This window comes from Stenella coeruleoalba, assembly GCF_951394435.1.
Source record: "Stenella coeruleoalba genome assembly, chromosome: 2".
In the NCBI taxonomy this organism is placed as follows: domain Eukaryota; kingdom Metazoa; phylum Chordata; class Mammalia; order Artiodactyla; family Delphinidae; genus Stenella; species Stenella coeruleoalba.
Genome location: NC_137147.1, coordinates 45106617 through 45118937, shown reverse-complemented (window position 1 = coordinate 45118937; position 12321 = coordinate 45106617). Strand labels below are relative to the sequence as shown.

Here is a 12321-nt window from a genome sequence, read left to right as displayed (position 1 = left end):
CCGTGTGCCACAACTACTGAGCCTGTGCTCTAGAGCCCAAGAGCCACAACTACTGAAGCCAGTGCGCCTAGAGTCCATGCTCCGCAACAAGAGAAGCCAATGCAATGAGAAGACTGTGCACCACAATGAAAAGTAGCCCCCACTGGCTGCAACTAGACAAAGCCCGCGCGCAGCAACGAAGACCCAATGCAGCCAAAAATTAATTAATTTTTAAAAATTGAACACAAAGAACCTCAAGTACCAAAACATCCTAGCTCAGTCACTGATCAAGAAATGTTCTTACCATTAGTAGCCCTTGTCACTGGCTTTCTTGCTGTAGTAGGCGGGACTGTTCTGGCAATCTGCTTTGCTGCTTGAGTAGCCGATCGAGTCATTCTCACTGGCGGCATTACAGGTTGTATAGCTGTGGGAACAAATAATAAAATCAAATGTTTGTGGTAATTTTAAATTATTGTTGTGGCAACATCAGAACTTACCTTTTTTCTCTTTGTCCAACACTTTCTTTTCAGAAGCCTGTCTTTGACCAGGTCGGATTGCTCGAACATCACTCCCATTATCAATCTATTCAAAATATTAGGTACTATGTGATTTAATTGCATAATGAACCAAACCACCACATTTTTAATGTGTAAATCGACCCCTCATCTGAAACCTGATATTGTAAATGACTCAGCAAAAAACCCATTACCCCAAATAAAATGAAATGAAGAAACAAGTTTTCCATTATATACATTTCCTTACAAGCTTTTTCAGAAACCTAGAATTTAGAAAATGCTAATAACCTAAGCTATTAAAAAAATAACTGACTATAATCTTCTGAGACTCCTTAAACATACCAGGCATGTTTTCAATTCAAGACCTCTGAATTTTGTCTAGAAAATTCTTCTCCTGGAAGAAAGCTCTTTCCCACAGTTCACTCTTCTATTTCCTTAAAGACTTCATTTAAAATGCCACCATCTGGGAACTTCCCTGGTGGCGCAGTGGTTAAGAATCTGCCTGCCAATGCAGGGGACACAGGTTTGAGCCTTGGTCTGGGAAGATCCCACATGCCACGGAGCAACTAAGCCTGTGCACCACAACTACTGAGCCCACGCACTGCAACTACTGAAGCCCGCATGCCTAGAGCCCATGCTCTGCAACAAGAGAAGCCACCACAATAAGAAGCCTGCACACCGCAACAAACAATAGCCCCTGCTCGCAGCAACTAGAGAAAAGCCTGCGCACAGCAATGAAGACCCAACACAGTCAAAAATAAATAAATAAATTTATTAAAAATAAAATAAAATGCCACCATCTGAGGCCTGATCAAAATTCCACCCTACACCTACTTCAAAACTCCCCACCTCCCTTCTTCTTCTTTTTTTTTAATCTCCCCCATAATATAATACTTTTGACCATCTGACATACTATATAGTTCTTTTTTTAGTGCTCTCTCTCACGTAAGCTCCTTGAAAACAGGGAATTTTGTTTGTTTTGCTCAGTTATATTCTAGAGCCTAAAGGAACATGGTAGTGACTCAAATTCATTGAATACATGAAACTTAGCTTCCTCACCTGACAAAGAGGCATACTATTTCCCTCTTTGCCCACTTAACTTTATTTTAGTAATCCTCCTAATAAGTTTATCCATAACCGTGTTTTGAAGACCCATAAGTTTATAACACTCACCCTGTATGCTTTATATCCCTATCTGCACTTCATGGTGACATGGGATGCATAATAGAAGCCCGGTAAACAAACAAACAAAAAAGAGTGTGGCACAGAGTTTAGTATAGATCTCATAAGGGATGTCTGGGCAAAGAATATTTTAAGTGACTATTTCCTTAGCATCTAGCCAAATCTGCTCTGCCACCATACCAAAACAGTGATTTTGGTAGTACTATTGACTCTAGTAAAATAATCATTATGCTTGAAGATGGTATTAGATTAAAAATAAATTTACTTACTCTGAGGAAAAAAAAGTACAATTTGTCATTTTATTAACAATGACTTACTAACTATCAACTTTACCTTTGTCAGCTCCATTTGGTCTTTGGCCTTTGACCTCGTAATCCGTACAGAAGATGGAACAGCCTTAAAACAGTCAAAAGAAGATAAAGTTAAAAAAATAAATAAACTGGCAAAATTTACTTCCATGTTTCATTATGAAATAAAGTTTCCATTTTAAAGTTAAATTTTATCCTTAATAATTTATGGCAAAAAGATACTTGCTAACTTAATTTTTTTTTAATTTAAATTTTAATTTTTTCGGCCGTGCCGTGCAGCTTGCGGGTCTTAGTTCCCCAACCAGGGATTGAACCCAGGCCTCTGGCAGTGAAAGCACTGAGTCCTAACCCCTGGACTGCCAGGGAATTCCCTAAGTTATTGTTTTTTCTGGTTCTGGCTTGATTTAAATTATGTTTAAGTTAATAACTTCAAAACTTACCCATATTTTTCAATGAGGAGAGAGAAGAAATTTCAAAGCATATTTTCCAAGTATTAGGATCCTCATTAATGTGATTAGCTAGACATATTTAAAAGGGGGTAGATGAACAAACTAGAGTATTAGGATCTTTTGTTTTCTGTTTATGAAAAGATACTGTACAGCTTACTTCCCTAGCTTTGACAATTTGCCTTCAAATCTCATGATTATATCTGTCCATTGTCAGTAAGAAAATGGAGACCTAATCACAAAATGTGAAAAACATTTAGCATGAGAAAGACCAATTAAAAAATTATAAGGTATTTATCAACTCTGTAAAATTTCTTAAGAAACATAATCAGGGACTTCCCCAGTGGTCCAGTGGTTAAGAATCCACCTTCCAACGCAGGGGACATGGGTTTGATCCTTGGTTGGGGAACTAAGATCCCACACGCCACGGCGCAACTAAGCCTGTGCGCCACAACTAGAGAAGTCCACATGCAGCAACGAAAACCCAACGCAGCCAAAATTAAAAAAAAAAAAAAAACCCACAACGATGTGTCTCTTGTTCCTCCTACACATATTTTTAAGATATTTTAAAATAGTTGTTTACAGTGTAGACCAATGATTGGTATCTACATATTCCTAAAAAGACAGCTTAAATCTAATCCCAAGAGGTCTTCTTTGATGTTCCTCCAAATATAAACAATCTATCCTTCCTCTAATATAAAGAACATATTTATCTGTATCTTTCCACCATGAACTACAGTTTATTAATTTTGGTCTCTTCTACAGTGTCCTAAGATCATACAGAGTAAATAAATCAAAGATCTGTCAAATGAATCATTGAGATTCATGAAGCCTAGAAAAACAAGCAATATCTTCAGCCTTTATATTATTCAGTTCTTATTTAAATCAGGAATGAGTATACAGTCAATGAGATCTTTTATACATATCTTTAAATAGCAAATCAGGGATTTCCCTGGTGGCGCAGTGGTTAAGAATCTGCCTGCCAATGCAGGGGACACGGGTTCGAGCCCTGGTCCGGGAAGATCCCACATGCCGCGGAGCAACTAAGCCTGTGCGACACAACAACTGAGCCTGTGCTCTAGGGCCCACGAGCCACAATAACTGAGCCTGCATGCCACAACTACTGAAGCCCGCGCGCCTAGAGCCCGTGCTCCGCAAAGAGAAGCCACCTCAGTGAGAAGCCTGCGCACCACAATGAAGAGTAGCCCCGGCTTGCTGCAACTAGAGAAAGCCTGCACAGAGCAACGAAGACCCAACGCAGCCAAAAATAAATAAATAAATAATAAAATAAATAAATAGCAAATCACCAGTGACTAGCAAGTTTACAAGTTTACAAATCCAACTGATCTGTTCAAACTTCATCCTTCCTGATTCACTAACCATTCTCTTTAGATCACTCCTCCTTTAGCTTCTATCCTCCATTTTAGCTCTGCTGCCACTCTGACCAGTCCTTTTCAGCATATCACTGCCCACCTAAAGGTGTTCTCTAGATCTCACTTTCATAATTTTATATACCCTAATTGGAATGGTCTCATTTAGTTCTATAGCTTAAGTGTCCATTCATACTCCCAATATCATATCCAAAATCCACATCTTAGCATGGATCCCCATCCTGATTTCCAAATTTTTATTCCCAACTGCCTGATGTCTAGATGGCCCAAATAGGATTTTTTTTAAAAAGGGTATTAATATTCACCCACTTAAGCTTTTCTTGCCTTCCTCATCTCTTCTAGCAGCAGCAAAATTTGTATTATTGATCAAACTATTATCTTCAGAATCATCATCTTATCTCTAACTTTTCAACTTCCTCCACCCCTCACCATCTACTTGGTCACCAGTCCTATCAAATTTATCTCCTAAGATGTCTTACATGACACCTGTTAGAATGGCTATTATCAAAAAGACAAGAAATAATAAGTGTTGGTGAGGATATGGAGAAACAGGAACCCCTGAGCACTGTTGGTAGGAATGTAAATTGGTGCAGCCACTATGAAAAGCAGTATGGAAGATCCTCAAAAAATTAAAATTAGAACTACCATATGATCCAGCATTTCCAATTCTGAGTATTTATCCAAAGGAAAAGAAAACACTAACTCAAAAATATATATGTATCCCCATGTACGTTGCAGCATTATTTACAATAGCCAAGACTTGTAAACAACTCAGGTGCCCATCACTTGAGTGAGGTGCAGGGTAGGTGAAATGGGTGAAGGTGGTCAAAAAGTACAAACTTCCAGGTTTAAAATAAGTAAGTCCCGGGAATGTAATATACAGTATGGTGCCTACAGTTAATAATACTGTATTGTATATTTGAAAGTTGCTAAGAGAGTATATCTGAAATGTTCTCATCACAAGAAAAAAAGTTTTGTAACTATGTGTGGTGATGGATGGTAACTAGACTAACTGTGGTGATCATCTTGTAATGTATACAAATAATGAATCATTATGGTGTACACCTGAAACTAATATGTCAATTATATCTCCAGAAAAATGATATCTTAAACCTATTTCTTTTTTTGGTTTTTTGTTTTTTTGCGGTACGCGGGCCTCTCACTGTTGTGGCCTCTCCCGCTGCGGAGCACGGTTCCGGACGCGCAGGCTCAGTGGCCACGGCTCACGGGCCCAGCCGCTCCACAGCATGTGGGATCCTCCCAGACCAGGGCACGAACCCGCGTCCCCTGCATCGGCAGGCGGACTCTCAACCACTGCACCACCAAGGAAGCCCCCTATTTCTTCTTTTTAAACAAATGTCTCAGTCCACTTATCTCATCTCACCTATTCTATAAAGAATATTCACAATATAAACTCACAACTAGTCTTCCTATCTATAAATGCTTCCCTTTCTAGACTATAATCCTCAAGTCCAGCCTAATCTTCCCTGAGTATTACTTTGATAATGGTACAACCTCGTTTATAAACCTCCCCTGACTCTCCATATCCTAGAGGATAAATGCCAAATACTTTGGTATAGCATTCACTGTTCAGCCTGGCTCTACCAGCTGTCCTAGTTTTATCCAATCTCAACCTAAATACAGCTACATCAAGAGACCCTGTTTTCATCTTCTGAGTTACTATTATGTCATTCCCACCTCCTACCAGCTAATTAAATGAATAAAGGGACTCGGGGAAATGGTTATTTTAGTCATCTAATCTCCTAAAGAAAATTCCAGTTAAAAGGAATATATATCAAGTTAGGATACTAAACTTACCTTTTTTGGCTCAGCTTTCATAGTACTCTGGTTTGAGAAAAGAAAACTAGGAATATCAGGTCTATAAAGACCCACTTTAAATACTCCTCGTTTAGCTTTCTCTCTCTGCTCTTTCAATTTTTGAAGCTGCTTTTCTTCTTTGTATTTTTGGAGCATTTGCTTTCGTTGATCACCTAGAATAGTTTTCACTGACTCTAAGTAGGAAAAAGAAAAAAAGAAAAATACAATATATAAAACATTTCAGATAAAAAGTTAGGCAAACAACTTCTAACTTCAACTGTTGCTAAGAAATGCTTTTAGTAACTTCTTGTTAATTCCTTAGCACTTCAAGTTATTTCCACCCCTATTTTAAAATTCCTATTTCTTTCACCTTCATTTGTTCAAATATATAACTGTTTACTATGTACTAGGCATGTATTACTTCATGTTTAAATTAATTAGCTTCTATGATAGTCAGCCTCCAAGCTGACCTCCAGCGATTCTCACCTCCTGGTAGACATGCCTTGTGTCATCCCCTCCCATACTGAATAGGGCTGACCTGTGTAACCAAGAAAGTACTGTGGAAATGATAGAGAACGACTCCCACAACTAGGCCATTAAAGACATCACAGCTTTTGTCCTGCTCTCTCTTGGATCCCTTGCTCTGGGGGGAAGCCAGTGGCCACGTGGAACCTTAAGGAACTCAAGCGGCCCCATGGAGATGTCCACATGACAAAGAACTAAGGCCTCCTGCCAAAAGCCAGCATCATCTTGCTGGTAATGTGAATGAGTCACCTTAGAAGCAGATCCTTTACAATAATCAAAACAGGGACTTCTCTGGTGGTCCAGTGGTTAAGACTCCCAATGCAGGGGGCCCGGGTTCAATCCCTGGTTGGGGAACTAAGATCCACATACCACAACTAAGCCTGTGCACCGCAACTACTGAGCCCAGGCACCACAACTAGAGAAGCCCATGTGCCGCAAGTAAGAAGCCTGCGTGCCGCAACTAAGACCCGGCACAGCCAAAAAAAAAAAAAAAAAAAAAGCCAATGTCCTTATAATGATGGCCCTCAGGGCTCTATGGGAGCTAAGCTGTTTGCCTTCTCCATCCATGCTTACCTACTTGCTTTCTCTGGAACATACCAGACCCACTCCCACCTCCAGGCCTTCGCAAATGAGGAATAAAAGATATTCTAATAGCATATTGACAAGGTTAAATTTTGTTTGAAAGATTTTGGTCGAGGAAAGAAGCATTTGAGAGGGTATGAGTAGAGGAAGGTAATGTCACCTCTTCTCAGACAGAAAATGTCTAGCTCTTCCTTCAAAGGCCATCCTATATAATCCTACGACCCAGTGTTCATTTTCTCTGAACTCCTAAGAGATGTTATTCTTTACTCTATCCCCCTCAACCACCAACCCACTTCCTTTGACCTTCAAACATAAACTGATCACTTCATCTCAAAAACAAAAAAGTACCCTACGACACTTTAATCCAATTCCTTTCTCTCACTTTCCTTTAGAATCACAAAAATGACAAATCTGGAAGAAATAGTTTAGCCCAACCTCCCCTTTTACAGAAGCAATTAAGCTGAATATGTTGAGTGTCTTGTACGTGTCACACATTACACTGGTTCTGGAAAAATGATAAAACTGAAGTAGTGAACACGTAAAACAACTTGACATCTCATTTCTTTCTCTATAAAACTTCTAAGACTTCATCTTTCTGCCATTTCTTCACAATTTATCCTTGCTTTATTTCACTGCAATCTAGCTCCTAGTGCCTGCTATATAAACACAACTAAATAGGAGTCCAATAAGTCCTTCCGATTAAATGCATGTCATTTCCCAGTTCTCTTCCTTCTTTTCTATAGCATCCCTTGCCTTCTAAGACAACCATTTTTATTATTTTTATCTCTTGCTGAGATCATTCTCTTTTCTGGTTGGTTCTTTCCCTACTAATTACCCCAAATCCTTTTGGGCAAACTACAGGGATGAATCCTTTGCTCTTCCCTCTAAGAAGTGTTCCCATTGGCAAAGTACCCTTACTTCATGGATACTTCAATCAGTTCTATTTTTATGTCCCTTATCAATTTATCTTGTCAATATTTATCTTATCCAAGCTCCAGAAGTAAGAACTTTAGGATTCCTGTAAGGTCATATAGGTAAAAAGTGTTATAATACTCCATAGGTGAATGGCTTTAGCCTAGCTAGGACGTCCACTGCCTTTACTTGAGTGCTTTTTTTTGGGGGGGAGGGGGGCACGCCAGGCAGCCTGCAGGATCTTAGTTCCCCCACCAAGGATCAAACCCAGGCCCCTGGCAGTGGAAGTGTGGAGTCCTAACTACTGGACCATCTGGGAATTCCCAACACAGCCTTTACTTGAAATAGACAGTATTTAGTTGTAGAAAACACCAAGTTATTTATTTAGAATGGCATTTCAAAACTCCATTCTTCTGGTCAGGGTTGTTTTTAACCTCAGGTATTAAACCAACTTTTATTCACTCTTCAAACACTTGAAATTACAATAGACTTTTACTTACTTGGCTTGACATCGGCCTTTTCTGGAACAAGCTCATGAGATATCTCATCTAATTCAAGAAGAATTCTACCTTCCAAGGTTGGAACGTTGACATCTTTCAAACCAAAGTGTCTATTTCGTTCATATTCCTTATGTCTGTTTTCTTTCTGAGACAGTGATTTCCTATGAGCAATTTTAGTTCTAATCATGTCGGTACTTAATTGCTTTTTGTGTCGACTGGCAAAATGTGATGAAGCCATCCTATCAGGAAAAAGAGAGAAAGACCAACTTACGTGAAATTTCATTTGATTATTTAAAAAGTTAGGATTCCAGTTCACCTCCCACCCCAGAGTCTTCTGAAAAAAAAAAAATTAAAATACAGCTCTCTGGGCTCAGACCTAGGTTGTGGCAACATGGCTAAACGCACCAAGGTCAGAATCGTGGGTAAATACGGGACCCATGTTGCCTCCCTCAGGAAAATGGTGAAGAAAACTGAAATCAGCCAGCACGCCTAGCACACTTGCTCCTGTGGCAAAACCAAGATGAAGAGACAAGCTGTGGGCATTTGGCATTTCCTGCATGAAAACGGTTGTTGATGGTGCCTGGACCTACAACACCACTTCTGCCGTCACAGTAAAGTCACCAGAAGACTGAAGGAATTGAAGGACCAGTAGAAGGCCACCATTTGAAACATTGCTAGCCGATAATAAATGGGTTAATTTACATAATAAAAAATACAAAATGGAATAAATATGTGACTGAAGAGTGGGAAGGAGGTTATCAAAAGATAAAACACTACAACCTATTTTGAGGTTCTGAACAGGAACTTGCTTGACAGATGAAGTGAAGCCCAGGAAGCTAAAGTCCAGAATATAAATAAGAGGGTCTAGGCTTACCATAGAGAGCACTGCAAAATAGAGTAGGAAGTAAAGGTGAAAATAGGGATAGAGTATACAGAATAGTTTCCTTAACTTTCCCCTGGTGATGAATGCAGGCAGGCTGGCATTTTTTCTCAAGCCAAAAAACAAAACACACAAGATGCCTATTAGGTAGGTAGGAATGATAAATAGGCAGTTAGATATACGAGATTGAGAAAAAGAAGGTGTTTTTGTTTTTTTTTTTTTGCGGTACGCGGGCCTCTCACTGCTGTGGCCTCTCCCGCTGCGGAGCACAGGCTCCGGACGCGCAGGCCCAGCCGCTCCGCGGCATGCGGGATCTTCCCGGACCGGGGCACGAACCCATGTCCCCTGCATCAGCAGGCGGACTCCCAACCACTGCGGCACCAGGGAAGCCCAAGAAGGGTTTTCAGAAGTACCATGGTGATGCAGAAGGATAATCATATCAGCGTGCCCTGGTGAGGGCAAAATAAAATTCTTTTCGGCCATATAAGAAATCATACAGTTTACTTGGCATATGCTCTTTTCTTAGAAAGATCCTTGGGAGTCCAAGAAAGACAATGTCATGGGTTCCAAGAAATCGTGGATCCAACTGAGGAAAAGAAAAAAGGAAAGTGGAAAGTCTAAAGGCATCTCCTATACAGCTGGTATGGAGAACCAAGCCAAACTGGAGAAAGAGGATTGATTCTCCAGGGAAAAGTCTTGCCAGCTTAAAAGAGAAGGAGGAAAAAAAAAAGGACGGAGGTCTGCCATTAGAAAGTTAGGGCAGGAATAAAGAGGTAGACATAGAGAATGGACTTGAAGACATGGGGTGGGAGGGGGAAGCTGGGGCAAAGTGAGAGTAGCATCGACCAGATGTAAAATAGATAGCTAGTAGGAAGCAGCAGCATAGCACAGGGAGATCGGCTCGGTGCTTTGTGACCACCTAGAGGGGTGGGATAGGGAGGGTGGGAGGGAGGCTCAAGAGGGAGGGGATATGGGGATATATGTATGCATATGACTGATTCGCTTTGCTGTGCAACAGAAACTAACACAGTATTGTGAAGCAATTATACTCCAATAAAGGTCTATTTAAAAAAAAAAGATACAAGCACACTATACCTTCAACAACAAGAAGAGAGTCCACTAGAAAAATGCAGATAAAAAAACTGCACAAGAAATGCAACAAATTCAAATGTTGTATTATTTTAGGCAATCAACAGAGTATAAAAACATGAGAATTCATCTGACCTGGATGCTAATAACATTCTCCTTTAAAGGCCCAGGGGAAGTGACAAAGGACTGTGCTTTTTTAATCAAGAACTCTCCTCTACTATTTGATTTGCCACTTCCCGCAAATATTAAAGAAAATTAAAATTACGTACTAGGTATTTAAAAACACAGCAGAGAACTATACACGGCAAATAGAGAGAGAGAGAGAGAGAGAACTAACACCGAAGGCATATTTAATTATCACCTAAACCCTAAAAGGTATTTAGTATAACTGCCGTTATACAGATGAGGTATATTAACTGCCCACATTTGCACAGCTAAAAGGTAGTGGAGCTGGAATCTTAAGCCAGGCAGCCTGGCTCTTCACACACATCTAAGTTCTCTTCTTTGGCTGACTGGAGTTTCTTCCAGCTTGAAAGTCTAGAATGCCTTAGTTTTGCTTGCCAAGGTTGTCAACCCAGGCGTTTTTAGTTGTCATAGAACCTGGAAAGAGACACTGGAATAATGTTGGGGCCCAAAGCCAATAACGCCCCGGTGGTGAAATGATGCTGCTACACAGATCATGGCAACAAATATTTACTCTTCCGAAGGACTGCGTCATCAGTTTCGGGAAGGACAGGTAACACGGTCCTAAGAGGAGCCTCCCCTGAGCGGCGTCCAGCTCGCAGCCGCCGGTCCTCCGACCCTTCTAGACCTTCTAGAAGGAAGCGGACCAGCGCCCTCCCCCCAGCTCCCCAGCATCCACCTACCTGAGGCAGCTTCTAGCGTGAAACCTCAACCAAACTAAAAGTAAAGGAACCCTCTGGGCCTGGAAGACCACCGCCGCCTCCGAAGAAGGAACGCCTACAAGACTCGGCAAAATTCAAACTTCCCACACCGAACTTCTGATTGGAGGTATTTTAAGCAACACTTCCTGTAAAAGTACCCGCCTCTTCCCTTCGCCGAGGCTTGCGGTTGGTTAGCTCCTTGCTATGTTTGAATTGATTGAAAGGTGAACGGACCGTTCAAAGGGTGGCTGTGAGCTGAATCAATGGGCGGGTCCGCGATGCGATATTGATGAGGCGGTGAGCGGTGGGAGCAGTGGGGCTGTCGGGGAGCTACAATGGCCGGCGGTTGAGAGGGCGCTACGCCTGAAACCGCCCTGGAGTTCCCGGGGCCTCGCGGGTATCCGAGAAAAGACCGAGGAACTCGGACGGAGGAGAGGGGACTCAGAGTCTGAGTCCTTATTTGATTACATAAATCCAGCAGAGCTTATTGGAATATTTTCTTCACTTAACGTTTTAAAGAAAGGGCTTATTACCACATCAAATTTCTTCTACATCTTTTACTGCTACCTTTCAGCGTTACCAGTCTTTTTTTTTCTCGTCCTTTTTTTTTCTTCTTAAATAGAGGTAAAATTATCAAATACAGTGAAAAGCATAGTTTTTTTTAGTATATGATTTGATGAGTTTTGCTAAATGTAAACAGCTGTGTAACCACCACCCAATCAGGATATAGAGTATTTCCATCACCCGGTTCTCTCAAGCCCCCTTCCAAATCTCCCACAGCTTAGACAATCACTCTTCTGATTTCTATCACCTTAAAAATAGGAGTGGTAGGTACTCTTGTCTGCCTTCTTTCTCCCAGTGTAATGTTTTCGAGATCCATCCCTACTGTTAACATGAATCAGCCGTTGTTTTTATTGCTGAAAAGTATTCCATTGAATAATTTGCTTATCCATTCTCCTGTTGATGGATATTGAATTGTTCCAATTTTTAGCTATTATGAATAAAGTTGCTATAAACATTCTTGTACAAGTCTTTTTGTGGTCATGTTTTATTTCTCTTGGGGAAATGTAGGTGTGGAATTTTTTTTTTAACTGAGTTCTAATTAACATACAGTATTAGTTTCAGGTGTACAACATAGTGATTCAATATTTTTTACATTATGAAATGATCACCACAATAAATCCAGTTACCATCAGTCACCATACAAAGTTTTTACAATATTATTTACCATATTCTGTGACATTTGTTTTATAGCTGAAAATTTTTACCTCTTAATCCCCTTCACCTATTTGGTCCTTTCCCTGACACTC

General features: G+C 40.5%; 1 protein-coding gene and 1 pseudogene across 5 annotated transcripts in view; one reads left to right on the top strand and one right to left on the bottom strand.

The window, feature by feature from the left end:
- DLGAP5 (DLG associated protein 5) overlaps nt 1–11149 on the bottom strand; it is a 39566-nt gene extending 28417 nt beyond the window's left edge. For 3 of the 4 annotated variants that reach the window (XM_079914069.1, XM_079914071.1, XM_079914072.1), the window contains exons 1-5: nt 8159–8674; nt 5640–5833; nt 2010–2072; nt 477–561; nt 284–403 (exon numbers count right to left, since the gene is read on the bottom strand). In XM_079914069.1, coding sequence (XP_079770195.1) covers nt 284–403; nt 477–561; nt 2010–2072; nt 5640–5833; nt 8159–8441 — 745 coding nt within the window. In that variant the 5' untranslated portion in view covers nt 8442–8674. Of the gene's footprint in view, nt 1–283; nt 404–476; nt 562–2009; nt 2073–5639; nt 5834–8158; nt 8675–10993 lie in introns of those variants that run through there. The other variant, XM_079914070.1, reaches the window with a different exon arrangement.
- LOC307182642 (large ribosomal subunit protein eL43-like) lies at nt 8550–8810 on the top strand (annotated as a pseudogene). Its single transcript has one exon. The product of its transcript is annotated as a large ribosomal subunit protein eL43-like (transcript).
- Nucleotides 11150–12321: the final 1172 nt, after the last annotated feature.